The 23,908-nt window shown below is 46.6% G+C and overlaps 1 protein-coding gene across 1 annotated transcript; it reads right to left on the reverse strand.

The window, feature by feature from the left end:
* Positions 1 to 5,813: 5,813 nt before the first annotated feature.
* Positions 5,814 to 19,847, reverse strand: LOC102012132 (keratin, type II cytoskeletal 72). The gene is made up of 9 exons (XM_005411950.1): positions 19,352 to 19,847; positions 17,717 to 17,931; positions 12,421 to 12,481; positions 11,973 to 12,068; positions 11,382 to 11,546; positions 10,564 to 10,689; positions 7,793 to 8,013; positions 7,147 to 7,181; positions 5,814 to 6,353 (listed from the first exon to the last, which is right to left on the reverse strand). Exons 1-9 carry the CDS (start codon positions 19,805 to 19,807, stop codon positions 6,166 to 6,168), a joined length of 1,563 nt encoding a protein of 520 aa, XP_005412007.1. The 5' UTR covers positions 19,808 to 19,847; the 3' UTR covers positions 5,814 to 6,165.
* Between the last annotated feature and the right edge of the window lie 4,061 nt (positions 19,848 to 23,908).

Genomic DNA, 23,908 nt, shown 5'->3' on the forward strand with positions numbered 1-23,908 from the left:
CCGAGGGGAGGGGCTATAAACTTGGGGAGAGTGGAGACTACATCTCTAGGCTGGAGGCAGGGCTGAACTGAGCCCTCCGAAGTTCATGAAATACAAGTCCATGCAGCCCCAGCCTGGGATGGAAGGGACAGGTGGCCAGCTGGCTTGTGTAACCTCTTCCTCACTGCTGTGGAGTGAGGGACCCCGAGCACCACCCCCAACAGAGCAAACCTGCCAAGGAATTGAAGGCTTGGGGAGTGTCATCCAGGGGCACCTGACGCTGCTCCTGGGACTCAGGGTCAGAGCGAGCTCCTCCTGCTGAACCTCAGAAGGGTTCAAGCACTCTCAGCAGAGAAGGAAGTGGGGGACACAGACTCTAGGAGACCATGCCCCGTCTCCTCTGGGGTTCCCAAAGAGGCAAGTGGGGGTTTATGGCTGGGCAGCAAGGTATGACTCTGGCAGTGGGTCAGGAGGAAGGCTGTGAAATGAGCCAGGAGGCTGTAGAGCTGGGGGTACGTGGAAGAACAACACCCCAGGAGCAAGGTCAGAAATGAGAGCCGCGAAGGCAAGAACTGAGTCACCCTGGCTCCCCAGTGAGGAGAAAGTAGCGAGGTTGGGGGCCAAGTGTCACAGCAAGCAGCAAAGACAGGGCTCCAAGGCACCAGCAGCTGAGGCATGGGGGGGAATTCCTGGAGGGCCAGGGAGAATGCAGGGACTGAGGTGGAGCGGGAAGCTGGCGGGGCAGGAGCGCCCCTGTGGCGATTTGAAGCTGTCATTTGTCCAAGGCTTGCTGTACATTGGTCACAGGGCTAAGCTCTTGGCAATGAGTTTTAACTCATTTCATCCTCACACCAATCACGGGAGGAAACAACTCCTGTTCTTCCCATTTGACAGATGTGGAAACAAAAGGGGGAGACTGAGTTTCCCAAGCCAATTATAAGTAGCAAAAGAAATAAACCAGCAAAAAGATTCAGCCACACCTGGTGAACACAAGATAGGTGATAACTATGGTCCCTTCCAATCCTAGAAGCACTGTGCTCCAGTTCACGTTCTGAGATGAAGGTGGCTTTCACATAGAACCTGCTGCTTCATCCTGAATATCAGCAAGAAGAATCTAGAATCCCTGCAAGCTGGGTCTAAAAGGGCTGGCCAGGTGTCCTGGGGCAGATGCACAGGAAGGAAGACAGAAAATTTAGGCCATAACCTCCTAAGAGGTGTGTGCACAGACACAAGGAGGTGGGGGCCAGATGGGGCCGGGTGATGGAAGAGGTTTGTAGGAGAGGTGAGACCCTTCAAACAACTGTGTGTGCCAGGAGCCTGCAGAGCTAGAGTTGAGGGGGAGAATGATACATGGATGCATTTGCCAGATGTGGACACAAGAACTGAGGGACAGTGCAGAATAATTGTCCTTCATGCAACTGTCACCTTGCAGGGGGCTCAAGTGATGGACTCCTGGAAGGGAAATTGGAGGCAGCTGGCAAAGGGTGATTTGAACCCCAGAGCAGTTCCCAACAGGACTTCCAATGTCTTCCAAAAGCTTCCTGTCTCTAATTCATGTCCCTTTTCCTCCTCCTCCTCTAGGAAGCCTTCTTGATGGTCGTGTTCAGCTTGCTGTCTGCCGTCAGCCTGGGCATCTGCTGTGTGAGACAGAAAGGGCGCTCTTGCAGCTAGGCCCAGAGTTTGCCCACCATGCCAGAGGGCTTCGAAGAGGGGATTATTACTGAATGACAGGACTCTCTCCTAAAACCTCTGGAATGGCACCCAGGTTCTCAGGCATCCTCTGAGAAAACATTGTCTGAACGCTTAGGCTAACTAGAGGTAAGGAGGTTCAGGTAGCGGCAGTGGCGCCCCTGCCCCCTCCTGCCTCCCAGGAGAGGAGAATTCAGGGAAGAAAAGGAGGGGAGAGAGGAGCCAAGGCCCAGGCAACACAGAGACGAGGGCCAGCCTGGGCATGCCAGGCAGCGAAGATGAGTCTCTTCCAGCTGGCCGCTCTGCAGTGGCACACAGCCTGTCCTGCGGATGATCATCCCCACCCTCTGCTGTAGGAAACCTTCTGTCCAGGCCCACGACCAGGGGAGGTGCAGTACCCAGGAGCCGCTGGCAGAGGGCAGTGTGTGCACAAAATACAGAGGCACCCAGGAAGGTTTGCATCTTTGGAAATGAACAGCTGGTGATTGGATGGGAAGGACTTTGCTTCAGGAAATGGATCCAGCGCCCTCAAGCCCACACTTGCTCCAGCTCTGAAAGGCCTCTGAGCAAGTCCTGCTGCTGTCTCACACACACACACACACACACACACACACACACACACACACACGGCACGCACGCATGCACGCGAGGGGATGCACCAGTGCACAGCCCACCAACACAGAAGGCGCCACAAACAGGAGTTAATGATAAACATGCACTGCAAAACACTATTTTGGCAACAAGGGATGGTATATATCATGGTGGCTCCATGAAGTTATAATGCAGCTGGAAAATCCCCATCCCCTGTGACACCACAGCCGTCATAGCACAGGCATTCCTCACATGTCTGGGGCGGCACTGGTGCACACAAATCTCCTAGCTGCCCGTCATGCAAAAGTGTAATATCCACAAGTATGTACAATATGCAAGATTGGGTAATGATAATAAATGACCATGTCACCACTTTGTGTATTTATTAGACTATACTGTTTATCATTATTTTAGAGTGTACTTCTACTTATGAAAAACAAGCACTGTAAACCAGGGTGTCATGCCCCCCCAGCAGCAACCTCTGCGGCATCAAGAGGCCAGGTCGAGTGACTGACCTAGACCATCCAGGTCTGCGCATGTTCTGTAAGGAACAACACAAGGCAGAGACCACTCACCAGGCTTGTGTGAAAGCAGCAAGGCACACAGTCTGATACCTGGGTGTGGGCAGACTGAGGGCGTGAAGGCCATCTGTAGGGAACACAGAAAAGTGGATCTTTACTTATGGGACCTGAAAGAAGGCAAGGGACATTAGGTGAGACGATCTTAGTGAATCTCAGTGGTCAAAGTTCTCTGGATGTCTCGTGCCTCAGTGGGCAAAGTCCTTGAGGCAACCAGTGTGAACGCTTGGGTGCTTTTAGATGTCCAGGGGCTTGCAAGATTCCGTGCTCCTTCTTATCTTTTCAAAGACATTCTGTGCTTGCTGAGGGCAGCCCGGGTGCTGAGCTAAGAACAGTGCCTCTGCTGGCACACAGGTTGGGTATTGGGAGAGTCGTGTCCCAGTTGAGCCTTACACATCCACTCGAATGCATTTGCACAGTGATGAAGTCAGCTGACCATACTTTTCTCGGAACATGTCCCTATCGTTAAGAGATCCACGACTATAATCATAACAGAAATGAATGTGCAAACTGTGCTCCAGGCACAGTTTTCCATGGTCCACAGTTTTCCAGTTGTCTTTTCTCCCATGGTCCCTTTTAATATTCTTGGCGTCCCCTCTGGTAGTCCTTTAATGGGTAAAGTGGTGTCAGAGCTAGGAGCACAGACTCCAGAATGAGACTGAGCTCCAGCTCCCACCTCTGCCATTTTGTCACTGTGTGACCCTCGTGAGCTATTCAGTCCCTCTGAGCCTTGGTACCCTCACAATCGAAATGGACAGTATAACAACTATGCCTTCTAACAATAATGCATAGGTAACTGACAGGGGAATTAATGAATCGCCAATGGAAAGTACTTAGACAGTGGGAGGAGAGTTTCTGGCACATAGAAAGTGCTCAACACAGGCCAGCTCATATGAATCCTGTTGTACAAAAGCAGGATCTCACACTGGGCCACAACTGGCAAAGAGAAGAGCTAGAAGTTGGAGCCAGGTGTATGACTCGTCAGTCAGAATGCCATACCCAGGAGGACCATTTACCTGATAGTCTTGCCTTTGCCTAATCCTGTTTAACACCTGTGTAGGACAAAAAAGCCTCTGTTTGGTCAATAAATTACATAAACAAACCAATGCACATAAAACACTGATTTACCAACATATATGTGTTTCACACCTGTACATGAAAGTCATAGACGTGTGTGTGCACTGAGCTTTCTGCTCTGTGGCAAATGCATGCTGAATGCCAACTGTGAACCATAACTGAGGATCCTGGAACCAGAGATGAGATGGGGCAGAGTGAGGGCACAGGTGTGTGGGCAGCCACCACGATACCAGGTAGGTAAAGAAACCAACCATAACATGAGTTTAAGGGTGGTGCTGCCAGTGTGGGGCCACCAGTCCAGACCCTGGTGCCTCCCGGTGCTGTGAACCAATCTGTTCTCAGCCCTTGGGGCCTCCGCTTTCTCACCTACAGAGTGGGGAAGGAAAGGAGGTCAGCAGCTAGGATATTTCTTCTTCCTTCACACTAGATGGCCTGATGGGTTCTACCTGGAGGAACCAGACCCCACATGAACATGGGGGGTGGCATGTTAGCCAGCCCAAGAGGGATGAACCGTCTTCCAATAAATGGGGAATGGATGCTGGTGGTGAAAGAAATCATATTTGCAAAGGCTCATGGGTAAGAAAATCCTGGCTTGCCTAGGGGAAGACTGGAGTATACAAGTGGGGAAAGGTGAGTGAGGAAAACAGCACATGGGCACTTATATACAAGGCTTGCACTTTTATACAAGGCTTGCACTTGAAAAATATAAGGATTTTGCTCAAATCAATTGCTACCTGAGATACAACCATTCTTGCAGAACAATAGATGGCTAAAAAGAGCACCTTTGGGTCTCTTGGCTCCTCATTCTGTTTAATTTTCTTCACAGCACTTATCACCACTTGATATTGCATCATAGATTGCTTTGTTAGTTGCTTATTTTACTCCCTCCACTAGACTGTGAGCTCTCTGAGGTCTGGGCCACTTTGTTTATTCTGATGTCCTCAGCACCCAAACAGACCTCACACTTGAGGGGGAAAAGGAACTTGGCAAAGGAAGAGGAAAGAAAGCAGGGCCACTGCCGGGACCTGGGTCAGGAAGCGGGAGGCAGCAGAGTGAGACACGAGGAAGAAGGAATGGCTGCTCTGGCAACTCCAGGCAGCAAGTGGAGGAGACCGTAGGGTCTTCGAGAAACTGAGCTGCAAGCCATGTGGAAGCTCCAACTCCTGACAGTCCTGGCTGTGAGACATCTCTGGAGGGGGGCATCATCCTCATCACAGAGCCATGTGACGCAGGGCACAAGAACCACTGAACTGGCCCCAAAGCTGCATCAGTACCAAATCCAGCTGTTCACCACATTCACCTTTCACCCAGAGCCCACCTGGATAGAACCACAGAGCAAAGATCTACATGAGGAAGGGAACTCATAGGGAAACAAGAGTCAGACCAAGAAAAGTTAGGACAATGCAAAGGTCAAGATCAGGGCACTAGATTCCACACTGAAGACCAAATGGTGCTGTTTTGGATATGGTTTGTCTCCAAAGACTCATGTTGGAATTTCATTCCCAACGTGTTGGTGGTGGGAGGTGGGATCTTTGGGAGGTGACTGGGTTCATGGACTGATGTCTTTCAAGAGACTGGATTAGTTCTCTCTCAAGAGCTGTTAGAAAATGAATCTGGCATCTCCCATCAGTCACACACACATACATACACACACACACACACACACACACACACACACACACACACACACACACATTCCTTCCCTACATGCCTGCTTCTCCTTTCTGCTTCTCTAGCACCATATGACAGTACGAAGCTCTCACCAGAAGCCAAACAGATGCTGGGACTATGCTCTTGGGCCTCAGAAGTGTAAGCCAACATTAATCTCTGTTCTTTCTAAATTTCCCAACCTCAGCTCTTCTGTCATGGCCACAGAAAACAGACTAAGACAAAGGGCAGCAATCATTTATTGTAGAAGCAGAGAACTAGACACAATCTCAGTCAGAGGACAAAGAGAACCCTTTGGCACTGAAGGCCCCAAGAGGCACTGGACAGGGGGGCCGGCATCTGGCTGCAGGGAAACACCCAAGGTGTGTGCATTAGCTCTGTGCGGGAGGCGGTCACACAGTGAAAGGTGACCAGGGAGGAGGCAAGTGAGACAGCCCATGACTGGCTTTCCTGCAACATGGAAAAGAGGTTGGATTGGGATTGTGGTGAGAGACAAAGGACTTCCTGACCTGGAAAGGGCGCTGGGAAGGAGAGGAAGTGGTTGGATTCTGCAGCCTTCCGCTCACAGCACCCTAACTGCCTGTCATTTGGAGGCCTTTTTGGTTGCACAGCTGCTGCCTGAGGTCTTGCAAAGAGGATCCTTGAGCTCGCTGACATAGTTGCCTTTGGTCTTGACATCCATTGCAGCAGGTCTGTAGTTGTAATTGCTTGAGGTGCCAAAGCCCACATTAAAACCAGCGCCTCCTGTCCCAGTAGTGCTGCTGATCACCGCTAGAAAGGGTAAGACAAGACCCCAGTCAGCCTGTACTGTGGCAGAGGCCCTTCTGGGGCATCCTGGCTTTAGCCGCTGCCTTAGCTCTCCCGTGCTGTGGTTTCATGTTGAGATATTCTCTTTTTTGCATATTTTCCCCTCACTGAGAGGTTCTTATGAGCACTGATCATATATGGCTTCATTTTTAATGGACTCAGCCCCATGTATTTGACCCTTTCCTAGCAGTCTGTGTCAATCTATTGATATCAAATTTAAGATCCTAGCAGACAAATCTCTATCAGTGAGTTTACCTGTGCATAGGACAAAATGAAGACAGGTACTTCACAGACAGAGGACCTCTATGCTGCTGCTGCTGAAGGGGCCCCCTGGAAGTATCCCTGCCTCTTAGCATTCAGCATCTCTCCAGGATTTAAGCCTGAAGATGATTGTTTCAGGTGCCTTTTAAAAAACTGTTCAGCCTTTCAGGCCTCCTTCAATCTTTTTTCTTATAATCCAGGATCTTTACGTTGGTCTGATCTTGAAAGGAAAAGAAGGTAGCCATGAAACACTGCTCTTACAGCAGACAGTTGGGTGTCACTGGATTTTTCTGTAAGTTTTACTTTTGTATTAATGAGATTATTGTTCCCTATCCACCACTTTCCTTTTGCTACTAAAGTCAGCTTCCTTTTCTGTCCTTAAGTCTCTGTTGAACCCTCTCTGCGATTCTGTTTTCTCTTTTGTATCATAGAAATATAGGGACTTAGACTTCTGGTAAAATGACCACAGTCGGAACTGAGATGTACAGGTACTTACAGATACTCATGGAATTTGGGTATTCACCAGACATCCTGCAGAGGGAGAAGAAAACAAGCACATCCTCCTTAATTATCTCCCAATCTCTCCAGGGAGTCACCTCTAAGAATAAGCTTCTCTTCTAAAAACACTATCTGGGCCTCCTTTCTTCCCACCTCCCAGCAGGACCTCTCAAGCAATGGAGAACTGAGGAGAGAACTCCTCTGTAGGGAGTCACTCACTCTTCGGCAGGGACTTTGGGATTATCCATTGTGTGGGACAATTTTGTCCCACTTCCCCCCATTGATGCCATTAGCCTTAGACTGTTAAGAATGAGTCCACGTCCCCACTAAGCCCCAGGCATTGCCAGGGAGACCTTGAACTTGGATGACTCCTGGTGCCCATCATGCACCTCCTCCCCACCTGCCTGTACACCATGACAAGCCAGGGAATGCTCTGTGTCTCAAAAATGGTGACATTAATATCCTCTCTCTCACACAATCGCTGTGATTTTTACAACTTGGTCCTTCGTGCTGAATAACTTCCCTACCACAAGGGAAGCCCACTTGCTGGACGGCACCTGAACAGAACCAAACTGTTTGCCTTGGGCTTCCTAAGAAATCAGAGAGAAAACTACTGTCCCATACAGGAGTTACCCATCCCTCACCGGCTCTCCTCGCCCTCCAGCAGCTTGCGGTAGGTGGTGATCTCAATGTCCAGCTCCAGCTTTACATTCCTGAGATCCTGGTACTCAAGCAGCAACCGGGCCAGCTCCTCCTTGCCCTGCTGCAGAGCACCCTCCAGCTCATGCAACTTGGCCCGAGCGTCCTTCAGGGCACAGTCTCCCCGCTGCTCCGTATCAGCAATAGATGTCTCCAGGTTGGAGCACTGAGGGGAAAAGAGATTCAGCACTTTGAGTGGGAGCCCAGTTCCGACCTCTTGTGGTCCTGACTGAGCAAATGTTTTAATTGCCTCCTGGTTGATTTAACTTTGGACATCAGTAGAGTTGAGTCAGTCTTTCCCTTGACTCCAGACAGGAGCCATCCCAGCTCAGCCCTCAGCATCTGAAGTAGAAATTTATCTATACCTGGGAGAGTGGAGGGGAAGATGGGCTACCTGGATATGTAGACCCAGCCTTGTCCCACCGGGTCTTATCAGCTATAAGATTCTAAGAACAACCTTGAAAAAGTCTCCAGGTGGCCATACCTAGTGCAAATCTGTGTGTACAGGCTGTCTCGGGAGATACTGTAAATCATGGGAGGAGAGTGGTGGCTAATAACATTCCTACTAATCAAATGTCTTTCTAGTAAGCTCACCACACCTAAAGTCTCACCCCCAGGGCCCCACAGAAAACTATATTAACAGTCAAGGACCGGCTTAAAAGATTTTCTTACATAATGAACAGGTTTTACAGGAGACACATGCCTCTGTTAGGTGGAATCGCACGACCCAGTGGGAGACACTGCAGATGGGGTTGTGTGCTTGCATGCATGTGAAAGCCCTAGATCCTTCCCGAGTTTCTTAGTCTGAGTGTGTTCTTGTCATTTAGCTAGGGTTTTGACAGGATCTAAGCACCAGCCTTCACTTTCTGAGGTGTCCCCTTTCCATGGAGTTGACTTCACAGCTAACCCTACCAGCAAGTGCAAGGTCCTTAGTTTGATTCCCAGTACCAAAAACACCCAACTAACCCTGATGCCAAATAGATCTCTGGACTGTTTTCAAGCTGGTGCTACCTCCTCAGCCAGGCAGCCCCCAGCACTGCCAATGCCCACAACCCCAAGAAGTTACCCAGGATCCAGCTGCCTGGCCACAGAAAATCATGTGTCATTCTTCAGACTGTGAAGGGCCAATCACAAAAGAGGCTGTTAATAAACTCTGCCACCTGAATTCAATCAAATAGTCCTCTGTCCTTTTTCACTGATGATGAGCCAAAGGCTGAGCCCAGGAAATGTCAAATGCTTGGATCTTCTGAATGTTGTGGGAGTTGAGAGGGCATAAAATTTTAGCATCCTTTGAAACAAATACCACATGGATTCTGGGGCCACCAAATGCCAAGAGGCTCTGATGTGGAACTGTGGACTTCCCTGGGTGAGGAGGCAAGAGGGGCGAGAAAGCCCCTTAGCTGAGGACTCTCAAAAGACATCTGAATAGAAACCAAGCATCACAAGACCACCACAGAAACGTCTTCCCTAGTCAACAGAGTACAGGGCTGTTCTAATCTGAAAAATGTCATTTTCCAGTACTAACCTCACCTAAGCAGGAGCCCATAGCATTTTACACTGAATGCTGGAGGAGCTTCTAACACCTGTACTTTTCTTGCATTGTGCAGATCTTGGTTAAATACATCATCTCTCTCTGTCTCTCTCTCTGTCTCTCTCTCTGTCTCTCTCTGTCTCTCTCTCTCTCTCTCTCTCTCTCTCTCTCTCTCTCTGTACTGGGGATTGAACCTAGAGCCTTCACACTGAGCTATATCTCCAGCCCTTTTTTCCTATTCTCATTTTAAGACAAGTTCTTCACAAAACACTAAATTGTCCAGGTTGGGCTCAAACAGGAGATCCTCCTGCCTCATACATTCTTATTTAATGCTGCTTTTTCTTCTTCCCACTGCCATGAGCCCATTGCCCAGAGGAACAGTAGTTCATGTAGGGGGAGGGGGATGGAAAGGGGGGTGAGGGACGAAAAGGAGGCAAGAAAATGGGGCCACAACCTGCCCAGGAAGCGAGATCCTTAAATCCTTGCCCTGACCTCAACAAACTTTAAGCAATTCATGAGTTTGCTGACTTCAAAGCCACAGATACGATGATGCACATGTGGTCCCAAATTGTGTGCTTGCAGAGAGGGGAGCCAGGTGCAACACCCCTGCACAGCACCACCACAGGGCTGGCACACCAGTGCAGCCCCTGTTTAAAATCCACTGTGGATTCTTCCTCCAACAAGGAATTGTGTGAAATCCTGCGAGTGGTTCCCTCTACCTGCTAAAGAGGAGTTGTCCAATCTAAACCCCACTGCCTGGCTTTAAAGGTTGTCCATAACCTGCGTGCGTACCTTTACCTAGTGGTGTCCTCCACTCTCACCGAGTAGCACTTGGCTCCAGGCGGGCAACCCTCCCCCCATGCACAGGCACGACCTCTGCTACTGCTCCTGTTGGCTCCTCCATGGGACACCTTCCCCTCCCCTTTAACCCCACCCCAGTGTGAACCCACCTCCTGCAGAAAGCTTCTCTTGAGTTCTCATTCAGCCCCTCTGGACCCCTACAGTACCTACAGCATATGTTGTGCTGTGTACAACACTGTTTTTCCATGTGTGCTCTGATCCTCCTCTCCTGGTAAGTTATAAATGCCTAAGGAAGGGACCGTGTCTTACCCTTTTCTCATGTTCTGCCTTGTCCAGATCAGCACACAATACGCCTCATCCCCTGATTCACTTCCTAGGACCCACCTGCTTCTTCACATTTCCTATCTCCGAGTGGATCCTCTGGATCAGCCGGTTGACCTCCGAGATCTCAGCCTTGGTGAGTTTGAGGTCATCCCCATGCTGACCTGCTGTGACCTGGAGCTCCTGGATCTGAGTTTGAATGACAAAAGAAGAGAATCACAGGGCAGTTGAGAATTCGCCTCTGTAGGAGTGTTGAGCACAGGGAGGGCGACCACATTTGTGCTTATTGTCAGAGCAGCCCTGTTAGCAGTAGTGAAGAGAGCCTTAAACCTTTGCACTGGCCTCTGCAAACCCTGGGGAACTCTTGGGTTTGTTGGCCTCAGAGGGGAGTTGGAGGGAAGATATAAGGGGAAAAGAAGAGGGAGAATCCATCCTTTTCTTCTGGAGAGGAAGGGACCTTCCCTAGTTCAATAGGATCCTTGAGTCCTCAAATACGAGAGCACTGGTGGAGCTTGAATTTTCAGTCTTCATTTTGCCAAAAACAGAAACAAGAAGAAAAACCGAAGTATGTAGATTATCCAAAGAAACTGTGGTAGTCTTATCAAGTTGTGGCTTGTACGGCCTCAGCTGAGGGAGAGGCTAATCCCATATATGCCTCCAGTATAAGCCAAGGCTGTGCTCTACCAAGAGGCAATGTCATGAAACCTTGCTCCAGTACAAAGTAGGTCTCCACTAATCTCAAACACACATGCATACATACGTATGCACACAAGGACATACACGTGAGCACATGCATGCACACACACATGTTCACACATATGCACATGCACGATGATGAGAGGCCGACAGCTGTGGTCACTGGGCTTTGGCACACAGCTCACCTTGGTCTGGTACAGGCACTCAGCCTCGGCCTGGCTCTTCTGGGTGATCTCCTCATATTGGACTCGAACTTCATCAATAATGCTGTCCAGATCCAGGTCCCGGTTATTGTCCATGGACAGAACGACAGATGTGTCACTGACATGGGACTGCATCTGAGCGATCTCCTGGGAACAGTGGAGGGCAAGTAGCAAGTTAGGGGGGCTCGCACGTGGGGATCATGTCTCCTGATGCTTCCTGGGAAAATTCCCCACTGCTCTTCCCACCCTTCCTCAACATTTAAGTTCTGCCCCAGCACCAGTGGCTGCCAGGCATGGGAATGAGCACCTCGAGCATCAGCCCCAAGCAATGGGACTCCCTTTCCACGAGGTACTATGGACCATCCTATCCATCTGTATTCTCTTCCTCAACAGCTAGCAATCCACCGTCCCCTTGGCAGAATCAAGTTAGAACTCTTTGCATGGCACTCAGAGGACTCAAGGGAGTCACCTGCTGTATTTCCTGTTCCTTGATCCACAAACCATCCCAGCCATGAACCATAAGTCGCCTGCAAGAGGACCTGCCTGCACAAGAGAGGCCAGTGAAGTTCCTACCTCTTCATAGAGATACTTGAAGAATTTGATATCTTCTGTCAAAGAGTCCACCTTGGCCTGCAGGTCAACCTTGTTCATGTAGGCAGCGTCCACATCCTAGGAAATACATGACCGCCAGGCTGCCTTGAGAGGGTCAGCTGCCTTCTCCTCCCTGCCCTCCCTGATCCATCATCCACTCCCCTCACCTCACACTTCAAGAATGACCCAATCCCAGAGAGAAAACCAGCACTGGAAGTGCAGCAGAGTGCCTGGATATCAAGACGGAGTCTCTGGGAGCAGCATGCACCCCAGGCAATGGAACTTGGAAGGAGGAACCGGGAAGTTAGAATCCTAGTTACCCTTGTCCAAGGAGCTGAGTGATCTGGAGGGTTCCTTCCCTCGCCCTAACACCAGTGTGCCAGCGGTGGGACTCTTCTAAGTTTCTTCCAGGCCTACTGCACTTTCTTACCTTCTTCAGCACCACGAACTCATTTTCTGCTGCAGTGCGTCTGTTAATCTCCACCTCGTACCTGGGTGAGACAAAGGAGGACATGGCACTGTCACTGAGATAATTCGGTTCTGCAAACCCTCACTGAGAGGTGAGAGGGCCCTTCTGTGCCACGACCGTGGGGTGTGGCCATTTGTCCCTGAAGCACGCACAGCCTTACCTGGGGAGACATGGCGAGGACAAGCTCAAAGCAGTCCATTTGTTCACAGTCAGCTCCCTAAAACAAGCTGCCTGAGAAAGCATCTGTGCCAGAGACATCGTGCAGATCCTACCGTCCCAATTCCCTTTCACAACTGGCCTCTCCCATGTTGCAGCAGAAAGGCCTATCCCCTTAATATGGCACAATGGCCCAGGTTACCAGGGCCTCCCAGCCCAAAGCAAAAGCACTGTTGTCACTTCTAAACTGCAGGTTATGTATGTTTCTTACACACATTTCTGTTCCAGGTGAAACAAGTTCTTAGAAATTGTTTAGATGGGGCTGGGGTATTCCTCATACAGCAATATTATCAATTGAGGAAGTATGGTTATTGATCATCTTGTTTAAAGAGACAACCTCTTCCAGCCCTTACTATTGTTAAAAGAATGTATTACAAGACACTTGAGCCAGGCATGATGGCACACACCTGTAATCCCAGCACTCGGGAGGCTGAGGCAGGAGGATTGCCACAAGTCTGAGGCCAGCCTAGGCTACATAAGTAGCAAGTTCAACACCAACCTGAACTACATAGTGAGGCCCTGTCTCAAAAAAAAAAAACAAAAAAATTGGCCTTTAAGAGAACAAAGAAATTGACCATTGGTAAGAAATAATACTAAATAGGTAAGCAAAATGTGGCATACAGATACCAGGAAGTAGTATTCAGTCTTAAAGGAAATTCTGCAATATGATACCACATGGGTGAACCTTAAGGATATTATGTTGCATGAAATAAGCCAGTCATAGAAAAGCAAATAGGTATGGTTCTGCTTATATAAGGTAGTCTTAAAGTAGTCAAAGTCATAGAAACAGATTGGTGGCTGTCAGGGCTGGGAAGAGGAAGGAAATGGAGAATCACTGTTTAATGAGTATAGAATTTCAGGTTTGCCAGATAAGAAAAGTTATGGAGCTGGCTGATAGTGATAGTTGTGCAACATTATGATAATATTTTCTATTTAACATCACTGACCTCTACACTTAAAATGGTTAAGAAAGCAAACTTATACTATGTATGTTTTACCACAATTAAAAAGTTGGAAAAAAAGCTTTAATGCTAAACAATAGCTTCTTTTTTCCCATATACTTGAACATAAGCAATGTTTTCCAGCTCTTTCATTGGCTCTAAGGCTAGTCCCTGGTAGTTTGCTTCCCCACGAAAGAGTTGTTGAATGTCTGATACAGTGTGGATTGTGAAATGCATTATTTTAAATGTACATGAGGTATTTTCTGAGACTGTCTGCTTTTTCTATTTATACTGGATAACCACACAGGAAACAGTTTACATGATTTATCTCAGATTTTATGTGCTGTTCACAAGACAGTTGGAATTTTTTTATATCCTGAAATATGTATTTCAAGAAAATCTATCTTTATCTTTATATTTTGTAACATATTCAATAGTACTCTATCTACCACCTCTTGATAAAACTCAAAGCATATGCTAGTTGGCAGACCAATTATTTCTTAGTAGTTTATATCTTTCTATGTTATAAACTATCTAAAAACATTTGATCAAGATAAATGCTTAAAGATTTATTCTGGGTTGAGCTATCCAGACAACAAACTATGTTGCCAAGTTTTGCACATAAGTATTAAAAAGTTAAAAAATTTTGGAATTACAGTTTTTAACAAATTGAAATTTGTCAAAATCAATGACATTAGTTACAAGTAGTTTTTCATTATTTATTTCCAGAAATCACAGACCAGAGTTCAGTACACACATATTCACATTTACAAAGAATAAATTTATTTTATAGTACTATTGACTTTATAAGTAACATTTTAAAAATCTGTTACAATATATAATTTAAAATTAAGCAATGAGTAAGTGCATACTGATCTATCCTGTTCCATAGCAAATAGAATCCACGTTAGTAATGTCAAGTAGATATGCTAAGTATATTAAGTCTTCTTTATTTTAATCTTGAGTGCTTTCATTAATCTACTGTACAAGATGTATTCCTTGGTTTACTCCTGAGTAACTTAATAATATCCCCCAAATATACATATTTATATTTTTATCTGAATTTATCAGTGAAGCCACAAACTCTTATTTCTCTGGTTTGACAATGAAAACTGCCCTTTCCAATGAGCCCAAAGTTTCAAATTTCCATTAAAATCTGTTTATATAAATAAAGTTTCCCAGAACTTACCTACAAATGAAAAATATATAGTACTAGACTCCTATGTCATTTTAACAAGAATCAATATTTAAGCATGGATAGCTAAGCCAGTTAGAAGAAAATTGACACTTTCAATTCATTAAAAACTGTACTTCCAAAAATTTTCAACTTTTTAATACTCATGTACAAAATTGGCAACGTAGTTTGTTGTCTAGATAGCTCAACCCAGAATAAATCTTTAAGCATTTGAAAGGCCATAGTTACAAGAAGTAAACTTTTTAACATTTCGAGTTCTTTGCCTATTTAGTGGTAGCTAGAGTGGTCAACAAAACACTGACAGTTATAAAACTGTATGTCACTATAATAAAATTGCATGAGGAAAGTAGCATGAAAATTGGATTTCAGATGGGAAACAATCAATGTAAATATGATTTTTAAAGCTGAGCCTGTTTGTTAACTTTCCAGATGAAGGGTGGTATATTAAACTGTCATGGCACCTGGACTCAATCTGAAATATGCTGACACAGCCAGTGTAATTTTAAATGGCAACACACATAATAAGTTTGAAATTACATTCTTTGCAACTATATTTAAATTTATGGTAAAAACTTTAGATGCCAACTTTTTAAAATTGTGAGTTTTTAAGATTATTTTAGAGAATCTCTGAGAAAAACCTCAGAGCATACCATGATGCATAAGTCACACGCTATCCGCCGTCTAGAAATTCATAGTTTAATAGGAAGGCAAATGCACTCAAAATGCTGACTCAAGGATGATTTACTATTAGGATTTGTCATGAAATGTTGTAAGAGAGGAATAGAAAAAACCCATAGCAGAATAAATGAATAATCTTAATAAATGCAAGTACTGTTTGTTTTATCCTTTACTACATACTATTGTGCTAAACTAATCATTTCACTTCATTCCCACAACAAACCTCTGAAATTACTTCTATTATCATCTCAATTTTATAAATGAAGGGAAAAACATTAAAATACTTGGCTGAGATCACAATGCTAGTAATACTAGGATTCAAATACAAGACTTTGGACATCAGGGAAACAGTGCCTTACATGTATTTCATACTCTGATTCTTTTAAGAGCTGTCAATACTTCGCTCTCTAAGTTATCCTCCCAACAATTTTGTTAGGTGTTAAGGTAAGTATCGACACTGGTTCTTGATTTGGTTAGGTTTTGTTTTTTGTTTTTCCCAATACTTGGGATTGAATCCAGGGCCTTTGAAATGAGCTACATCCCAGCCATTTTTTATTTTTTATTTAGAGGTATTTTTTATTTTTTTTATTAAGTCACTGAGGGTGGGCTCAAAATTGCAATCCTCCTGCCTCAGCCTCCTGGAGTGTTGGGATTATAGGCATGCCGCATCACACCCAGCTTGGTTCTTATAGCTATTAGTATTAAAGATCATGGTGACTCAAGAGGGTGGCCCATGGCTGCTCAGTGAGCAAGTGGTAATTCTGGAACTCTGGACGTGTACCCTTTTGAGATAGCACAGCCCTGCATACCTCTGCCCTGAACTGTGCCTCGTCCTCGCTTCTTTCTAGGCCCTGCTTTGATCACTGCTTGAGCTCCAATTCCTATTTTAATTCTACTTGATCTCAGCTCACACTGTATTCATTTCCACTGGGTGAAAGCATTCTTTAATGTATCCTCACAAACTAAGCACTGTCTGAGGTCAGGGACCATGTCACCTCCTCCCATGGGGTCTCCATACAAAGCTCAGGCCAACCTCCCGCTGAAAGGGGATTTCTGAGTAGGGATGGATTGGCAGACTGAACATGGAGCAAGGGAAAGAACTCAGCCCTGACCACCTCTACCCTATAAAACTATAGAAGAAGCCACCTATTCTTAGAAATCCTGGCATCTTCCAAGATACTAAACCAAAATGCACCTAGACTTTTAAATTTTCTTACAATTAGCTCAATTCAGAGGGAGAGACAATCTCTGATTTCAAAGACATTTTCAACATGAAACCATTTTTGCTTACTTTTTAAATGTGTGCTGGGAACCCAAATGTCCATCCACCAAGGATTGGATAAGAAAATTGTGATACTTTTATATAATGGAATATTATACAGCTATAAAGAAAGATAAACTCAAGGCTTTTATAGGTAAATGGTCACAACTAGAGACCATACTCATAAGTGAAATAAATCAGACATGCATGTGCAAACACTGCATTGTTTCACTAGTGTAAAACCTGAAAGAGTTAATTTAAACTCGGAGGTATGATAGATTGTGAAATGATAGGAAAAAGCTCAAGGGTAAAGGGCAACTGGGATGTGGGAAAAGCGAAGGGAAAGAAGGAGAAATTTTGTATGTATGTATATACAGGATAGCTAACATAGTTGTTCCACTGTCTTCTATTTCTTTGCTGAAAGAAACTGTCGATGAGTCCTTGATTGTTCAATATTGCATGTCTCTATCTGTTTTCATGAGAAACCACTTTGAAGATATCAATATGTAATACAGCAAGCATTGTTAATTTCCTATCACTTTGTTTGTAACTCTGTATTGTCTGTACTGTTCTTTCGCTATTTTATAAAAGGTTGTCTGTTAATGTTTTCCTCCTTTTATTTTTAAAATAAAAAAAAGTGTGCTGGGATTAGTGGGGTGTTTAATATTTTGGGAACTGCCATGGAAATCTCACTCTAGAGGACCCACAAAGCCAGTTGATTTGTCCATTGGGTGTTCACCTAACTCTCTTTCCCCCATTCTTCCTTTTCCAAGGGTAGAAATTCAACACACATTTCAAGCACCATTCTGGGGAGATCCATTGCTTTTCCTGACCCTCCCTCTCCTATGGGACAGGAAATAGCGATGGTCTCAGCAAAGGATCTAGGAAGACAAAAATACTGGCTGGAAATAGAAACTTCACCTGCAGTCACACTCTCCAGTAGCATTTTCTCTGCCTCCTACTCACCTCTTCTTGTAGTCCTCCACTATGTCCCGCATGTTCCTCAGCTCTGATTCCAGCCTCACCCTGTCCCCAGACAGTGTCTCCAGCTGCTTCCGCAGGCTGCTGATGTGGCCCTCATAAATGGGCTCCAGCTTCTTCCTGCTGTTGTTCAGGTCCAGCTGCTGCAGCAGCTCCCACTTGGTCTGCAGCACCTGGTTCTGCTGCTCCAGGAAGCGCACCTAAAACCCAAAGGTGGTCATGACCCACAGTCGCTATGCTGCTGCCTGTCATGAGTGGGACAGGATGGAGCAAGGCTCATCAGACACTGTGCAGCCAGAGGGACAAGGTCATTTGGATCTCCAAGACAAGAAGCGAGATCCAGTCTAAAAGAAATCAGGAAGTGGGCTTACGCTATGATGTCATTCACCTCTACCTTGGTGGGTTTTCATGTGACTGGCGTGACTTCTCATTCTAGATTCTGGGAAACAGCAGAGGAGAAGCAGATTGGGAAGTCAGTCTGGTAGTTAGGACCCTTTGTCTCCTGGGGCCTGAACTGCTCCTGATTAGTTGAGATTTGGTTGTTGTTATTGTTGAAAGCAGATTCTCCCATCTAAGGTTCCTCATTTTAGGCCCTTGCTATTCACCAGCATTCCTCTTCTTGCCTATCTTTAAGCTTGGGGGACACAGGAAACATACACAAGAACAACTCTCTTTGAAAGAGGCCAGGGATGGCCCCTATCCTCCACAACAGTAGCTACGTTTCTCCTGCTCCTGGTCTAGCACCTCCAGCCACCTCACTCCCCTTCCCTAGCATGGTGGTGAGGCACACAGCCCATCATCGAGTGCTCCATCAACTTGAGCTCATTGCTAAGTCTCCTTCTGTGTTAATTTCCTGTTCTTCAAGGCAGAATAATAACAGGATCATGGACTGTGCACTGATAAATGTGTCACTTGGGACAGCGCCGGGTGCCAAGTACTGCCTCCATCAGTGTCAGCTATTGTCATCATTATTGCGTCTGTCCCTTTGTCACCACTCCTGGTCTGGCCCTGTTTCCGCAGTGGAGATGAGAAGCCCACTCCTAGCCTCCTCCCCACTCCCTGGGGTCACTGCCACTGAACCCCCCCCCGCCCCCGGCCCCGAGAAATCTTCCCTGCTGTGCCCATTTCTGAGCACATTCTCCCAACACACACCTAACCCCACATGCCCTCCTTCAAAAGGTCGCATGGGCCCCACCTTTTAATTTTGTGGCCCTTTTCTCCTACCTCCCTTGGAAATCCGCCTGATTCACACACTGACCCCTTCCTACCCTTCTAGTCCTTCCCCATTCACAGCCCTCCGCCTGTGACCCCCTAGTGCCCCTGTTCTGGCTCTGGGAGCCCACAAAAGATCCATTCCATAGGTCTCCTGCCTCTGGGGTGGGGAGGGGCCTTCCCTTCCCAGGGTCTTGTCTTGTCCCAGGAGGAAGGACTGAGATTTTCCCTTATTAGGAGTGTGTGCCAGCCACTGTAAACATCCCAAGCCGTCCTCCTTTGAATGCACTGGAGTATATTGTGCCCATTTTAAGAATGAGGAAAGGGAGGCAGAGAGGTGTTAACTTGCCCTAAATCCACCCAGTACACTGTGCACTGGGGAGCCATCGCAGGGGCTGGAGGACCCACCTTGTCGATGAAGGAGGCAAATTTGTTGTTCAGCGCTTTGATCTGCTCCCGCTCCTGGACGCGCACCTTCTGGATCTCGCGGTCCAGCTCCACGTTGAGGGGGGCCAGGAGGCTCTTGTTGACGATGACCTGAGGGATGCCACCGGGGGGGCACACCGAGGGACACGTGGGCCCTAGCCCAGCGCTGCCGAAAATGGTGCCCACAAAGCCCCCCGGGCGGCCGCCGCCCGCGCCCCCATGGCCCAGTGCATAGCCGGCGCCCCGCTCGGACCCTGCGCTGCGCGCCTGGCGCCGGCTGCCTCCCAGGCTGAAGAGGCTCCTGCTGCCGAAGGGCGCCGCGCCCTTGACCCCTGCCCTGAACGAGGAGCGGCTGCTGCCAAACCGGCCCGAGAGGACGGCCGAGCAGCCGCTGAAGCCCAGGCGCTCCCCGCCGAAGAGGGTGAACTGGCGGCTCATGCTGGTGAAGACCGGGAAGTCTGCTGGGCGATACCGTGCGGGCGGGCCAGGGCCACTGCTGCTCTCGGCCCTGCTCTGCCTTAAATAGGTCTGCACTGGCCAGCACACTGGAGTCAGACTAATTTGTATGTTGGGAACACCTCTGAGATCACTTGGTTCTGCAATTAGGAAATTACCGTCCACTCCAAGATTTTTGTCTCTTCCTCCTGGACTGTCCATGAATCCCCTATAAAATGGCCTAGAACCCTGCATTTTCTTTGCTGACTACCTGCATTATAATAATGTGGCTACCTTATCTTCACATGCTGCCCTCCAATTACCTTGCTCCCCACTGCCAAGATCTTCAGGTAGAATTCCAGTGGGGTTGGCCTGGGGCTAGAGGCCTCTGGAGCAGAAGGCCAGGCTTCCCATCAGACTGAGGCTTCCTCCCCCTGCTCCCCAGAGTCCAGCCCTGACCTTGGCACGGGGGACTCCCTGGATGATTGTGAAGCAGACTGGTGCTTAGGACAGGGCTCACTGTGGGACCCTGCATTCTACCCTGGAGCCTGGGCTCTGCTCAGGGCCCTCACGGGTGGCCGGATGGTACTTGGAGGTAACTGACGGACACGGTCTCCACTTGGCCAATAGCAGGGCAACCGAGCTGTTTACTCCTCAGGGAACAAAGTTGTGGGGACATCTATGAGTGGTGGAGGTGGCACCAGACACAGACGGATGGATAGAGAAGTCTGGAGTGTCCCCAGTAGGGAAAGGGCGAGCTCTGGACTGTAGGAGAATGAAGGGCTGTAGTCCATTCCTTCTTGAGAGAAGAAACTCATGTACTTTTCATTATTTCATGAAATTTCCCCTACTCTCACCCTGAGACTTTAGTGGGATTTTTCCCTACAGGCACAAGAAAGAGTTTACTAATTCTGACCACTGAAAATAGAAATGCAAGAAAATAATTTGGACTGAAAGAAGAGCACCCTTACAGAGCACTGATTAAAAAGGGAGTTTTAGAGTCACCTTTTTTTCTGGAAACGTTCTAAGAAGCTGACATACTGGTTCTTCTGGGACCAGGACTCTTCTGCCCAGGCATAGGAGCCAGGTAAAATGACTTTTTCCTATCTTTACACAAGGGCTTCACAGTCTGGATGAATCAGAAGCTCCTCAACCCTGCCATTGCCTTTATTACAGATAGAGATAGAGAGACCGAAGTGACACATGCAGGTTTCAAAGGCACTGAATATGTGGAGATGTGGGAAGATCAAAGGTGGCTGAGGCCTAGGAGGAAGGGTTCTCATGGCACCTGCCTCTAACAATGGGTTACTGTGTCAGCTCAGGTGCTGGTATCTCCTCCGCCACTAGTTCTTGGGTTAAAGCCACCAGCATAGGTAGACTAAACCAGAAACATCCCCCTTTGAAACCATGTGCTACAACAAAGGATGGATAAAATCACCCTAACCTGACACTTGCAGGTACGCAAGTTATACTGCATCTCTTTTGTCCTAAAATACTAAAGTGTTCTTGGAAAATTAGCAAGTATCATGTGCAGAAGAAATGTGAAGATGGATTCTGTACTGGGTTTTAAAAAGTTAAACAGGTGTCTTATTGTAGGACTTCTTAAAGCCATTAATATTCTTAGTGCTAGAAAACTTTTAGGGCAGTGAATCTATGGTATATGATACTATAATGGTGGGTGTATGTCATTTTACATTTATCTAAACCTATAGCATGTGCAATGCCAAGAGTGAGCACTAATATAGACTACAAACTCTGGGTAATAATGATAGACTCATCAACTGTCACAGACGTACCACCTTGGTGGGATGTTGATAATGAGGGAGACTATTTTGTGGGGCAAGGAATACATGGGAAATCTCTGTACCTGCCACTCAGCTTTATTGTGAACCTAAAACTGCTCTTAAAAAGTTAAATCAGGCAGGAGTGATGGTGCACACTTATAATTCTTATAAATTGGGAATTATAAGGAGGATTGCTGCAAGTTTGAGGCCAGCCTGGGTTACATGGTGAATTAAAGGCCAGCCTGAACTACATAGTAAGACCCTGCTTCAAAAACAAAAAGTTAAATCAGATAGATAGATAGATAGGCAGATAGAACTAAACTCTTGTTTATAACACAACATAAAGATATTTAGTGCTTTCTGCTGTACCGAAGGGTGATTTTAAAAAAAAACTCAACCTTTTCTACATGCAGGGATTGTAAAAGTGAAACTATGAATAATGTTTTTTCTACTTTTTAACGTTTCTAATTTTTCTAATAGGAATATATAATTTCTATACATGAGTTATTTTTAAATTCTAATATCAGAAATAAAGTAGTATCATAGGTTGGAGCTAAAATATCCCCCAGAAGTCTCACATGTGTGAAAGATGACTGGCTTTCAGGACACTACAGTCATCCCTGGATTCATCCACTGATGGGTTCAGAAGTTCACGTGCTCCTAGGAGGTGGGTGGGGCCTGGTTGGAGGTGGGTCACTGAGGGTGCGACCTGGAAGACTGTATTCTTGTCCCCAGCTTTCCTTCTTCCTCTCTCTCTCTGCTTCCTCTCTCTGCCATGAAGTAATGAGCTTTCTTTCACCACGCCTTTCTGCCGTGCCATTTCTGCCTTGGAGCCAATCAACCATGGACAGAATCCTCTGAAAACCATAGGCCAAAATAAACCTACTATCCTTCAAGTTGCAAGTGTCCACTATTTGGTCTCAGCAATGGGAAAGTGACTAATACAAGTACTCTTCTTGTAAAAACAAAAACTCAATGTTTTTAAAACCTTTTTAACCATAGAGCCCTTTTTTTGGCCAAATACCTTATAGGGCATCAATATTTGAAGGATAATACAGTATCACCACTTCACCATCAAAAAGACTTAAATTTCTCAAATCCAAACATATATCCGCCCCCAAGAAAGCATGAAGCCTGATCAGTTTATGATGTAAGGACACTTACACAGAATAGTAGACTGGTAGGCATATAATAGCAAAAGTTAGAAATCAATTACAAACCTGTGACCACAGGCTCCTGGTGCTTGTCACATAGCTAGCTTGCTAAATTCAGCTAAAGCCTTGACTATCTGGACCCAGTTGTCATCCTTTAACAATGTGATGGGTCAAACTGACTGTGTTTCCTTTAGTTAAAAGAATATGCATTGATTCCAACTTGCTTCAAGGATGTCATGTTTGGGTAAGACTGGCCCTGTCAAGGACAGTTTCAACTCTACCTACTCTTCTCAGATCCCCTCCCTCCCAGAATGTTCTTGTACAATTCTGCCTAACAATATATGACATAATTCCTGTATTCCATGTAACTAATCATGTAATCACCTACTATCAGCTTTGTACTTCCCACTTGCAAACAATATTTAAACTGAACTCGAGCATGACTCTGGGCTGATGATTTGGAACTGATTCCCATCAGCCTGCTAGCATTAAAGTCACCTTCCAAAAGTCTCAATGTGGCGCGTTTTCCTTTTGAGCCCGGATTTTTCCAGAAACAACCACACTAGCCCCAGGATTATGTTTCCAAAACCAAAGGAAGTTGCCTGGATTCTACAGATGTGCCCAGTAGCCTCCCAGCTCTGGCCAAAGATGAGAGAATTCTTGGCCTGGAAACAAGTATTGGGTTTCTAGCCTGAGAAAGCCTGCACCAGAGTCTGCCAGAGCAAGCTAAACACCCTTGCACTCTTCCTCATTCCCCAACCTCCTCTGATGTTCTCTTGGGGCTTGGAGCCATGCGACTCGTTGCTGGCCAAGGAAATGTGAGTGGCAGTAAAGGGTGTCACTTCCAGGGTGATGAGGCAGCTCATAGCCATGTTTCCTCCTCCATCTCCCATATCCTGTCTTGGTGTCCTTGAAGGTCATATATCCTGTGTGGCACAGCCACCTGAGAGAAGAGCCCAGATCCCCAGGACAGCCAGTGGGAGAACCACAGAGGTCACCTGCCCCTGTCTGCTTTGTACTGTGAGTGACAAACTTACTCCTGTTGTATACTTGTGTTGCTCAGATCTCAGGGTTTGAGGCAGTCGCTTTTAATTATCTGAATCTGATCATGGAAACTGGGTGACAGAAATATCTCTTAATAGCTAACTCTCTTTACCTAAATTTGC

This window comes from Chinchilla lanigera, unplaced genomic scaffold (assembly GCF_000276665.1).
Source record: "Chinchilla lanigera isolate Chin_1 unplaced genomic scaffold, ChiLan1.0 scaffold00146, whole genome shotgun sequence".
NCBI lineage: Eukaryota > Metazoa > Chordata > Mammalia > Rodentia > Chinchillidae > Chinchilla > Chinchilla lanigera.

Coding starts and splice junctions, on each gene's coding strand:
- LOC102012132 (XM_005411950.1), bottom strand. CDS start 19,807: ATGAGCCGCCAGTTCACCCTCTTCGGCGGGGAGCGCCTGGGCTTCAGC. Junction 12,482..17,716: donor GTGGAGGACTACAAGAAGAG/GTGAGTAGGAGG, acceptor TGTCTCACCCAG/GTACGAGGTGGAGATTAACA. Junction 11,547..11,972: donor TCAAGTATCTCTATGAAGAG/GTAGGAACTTCA, acceptor CACTGTTCCCAG/GAGATCGCTCAGATGCAGTC.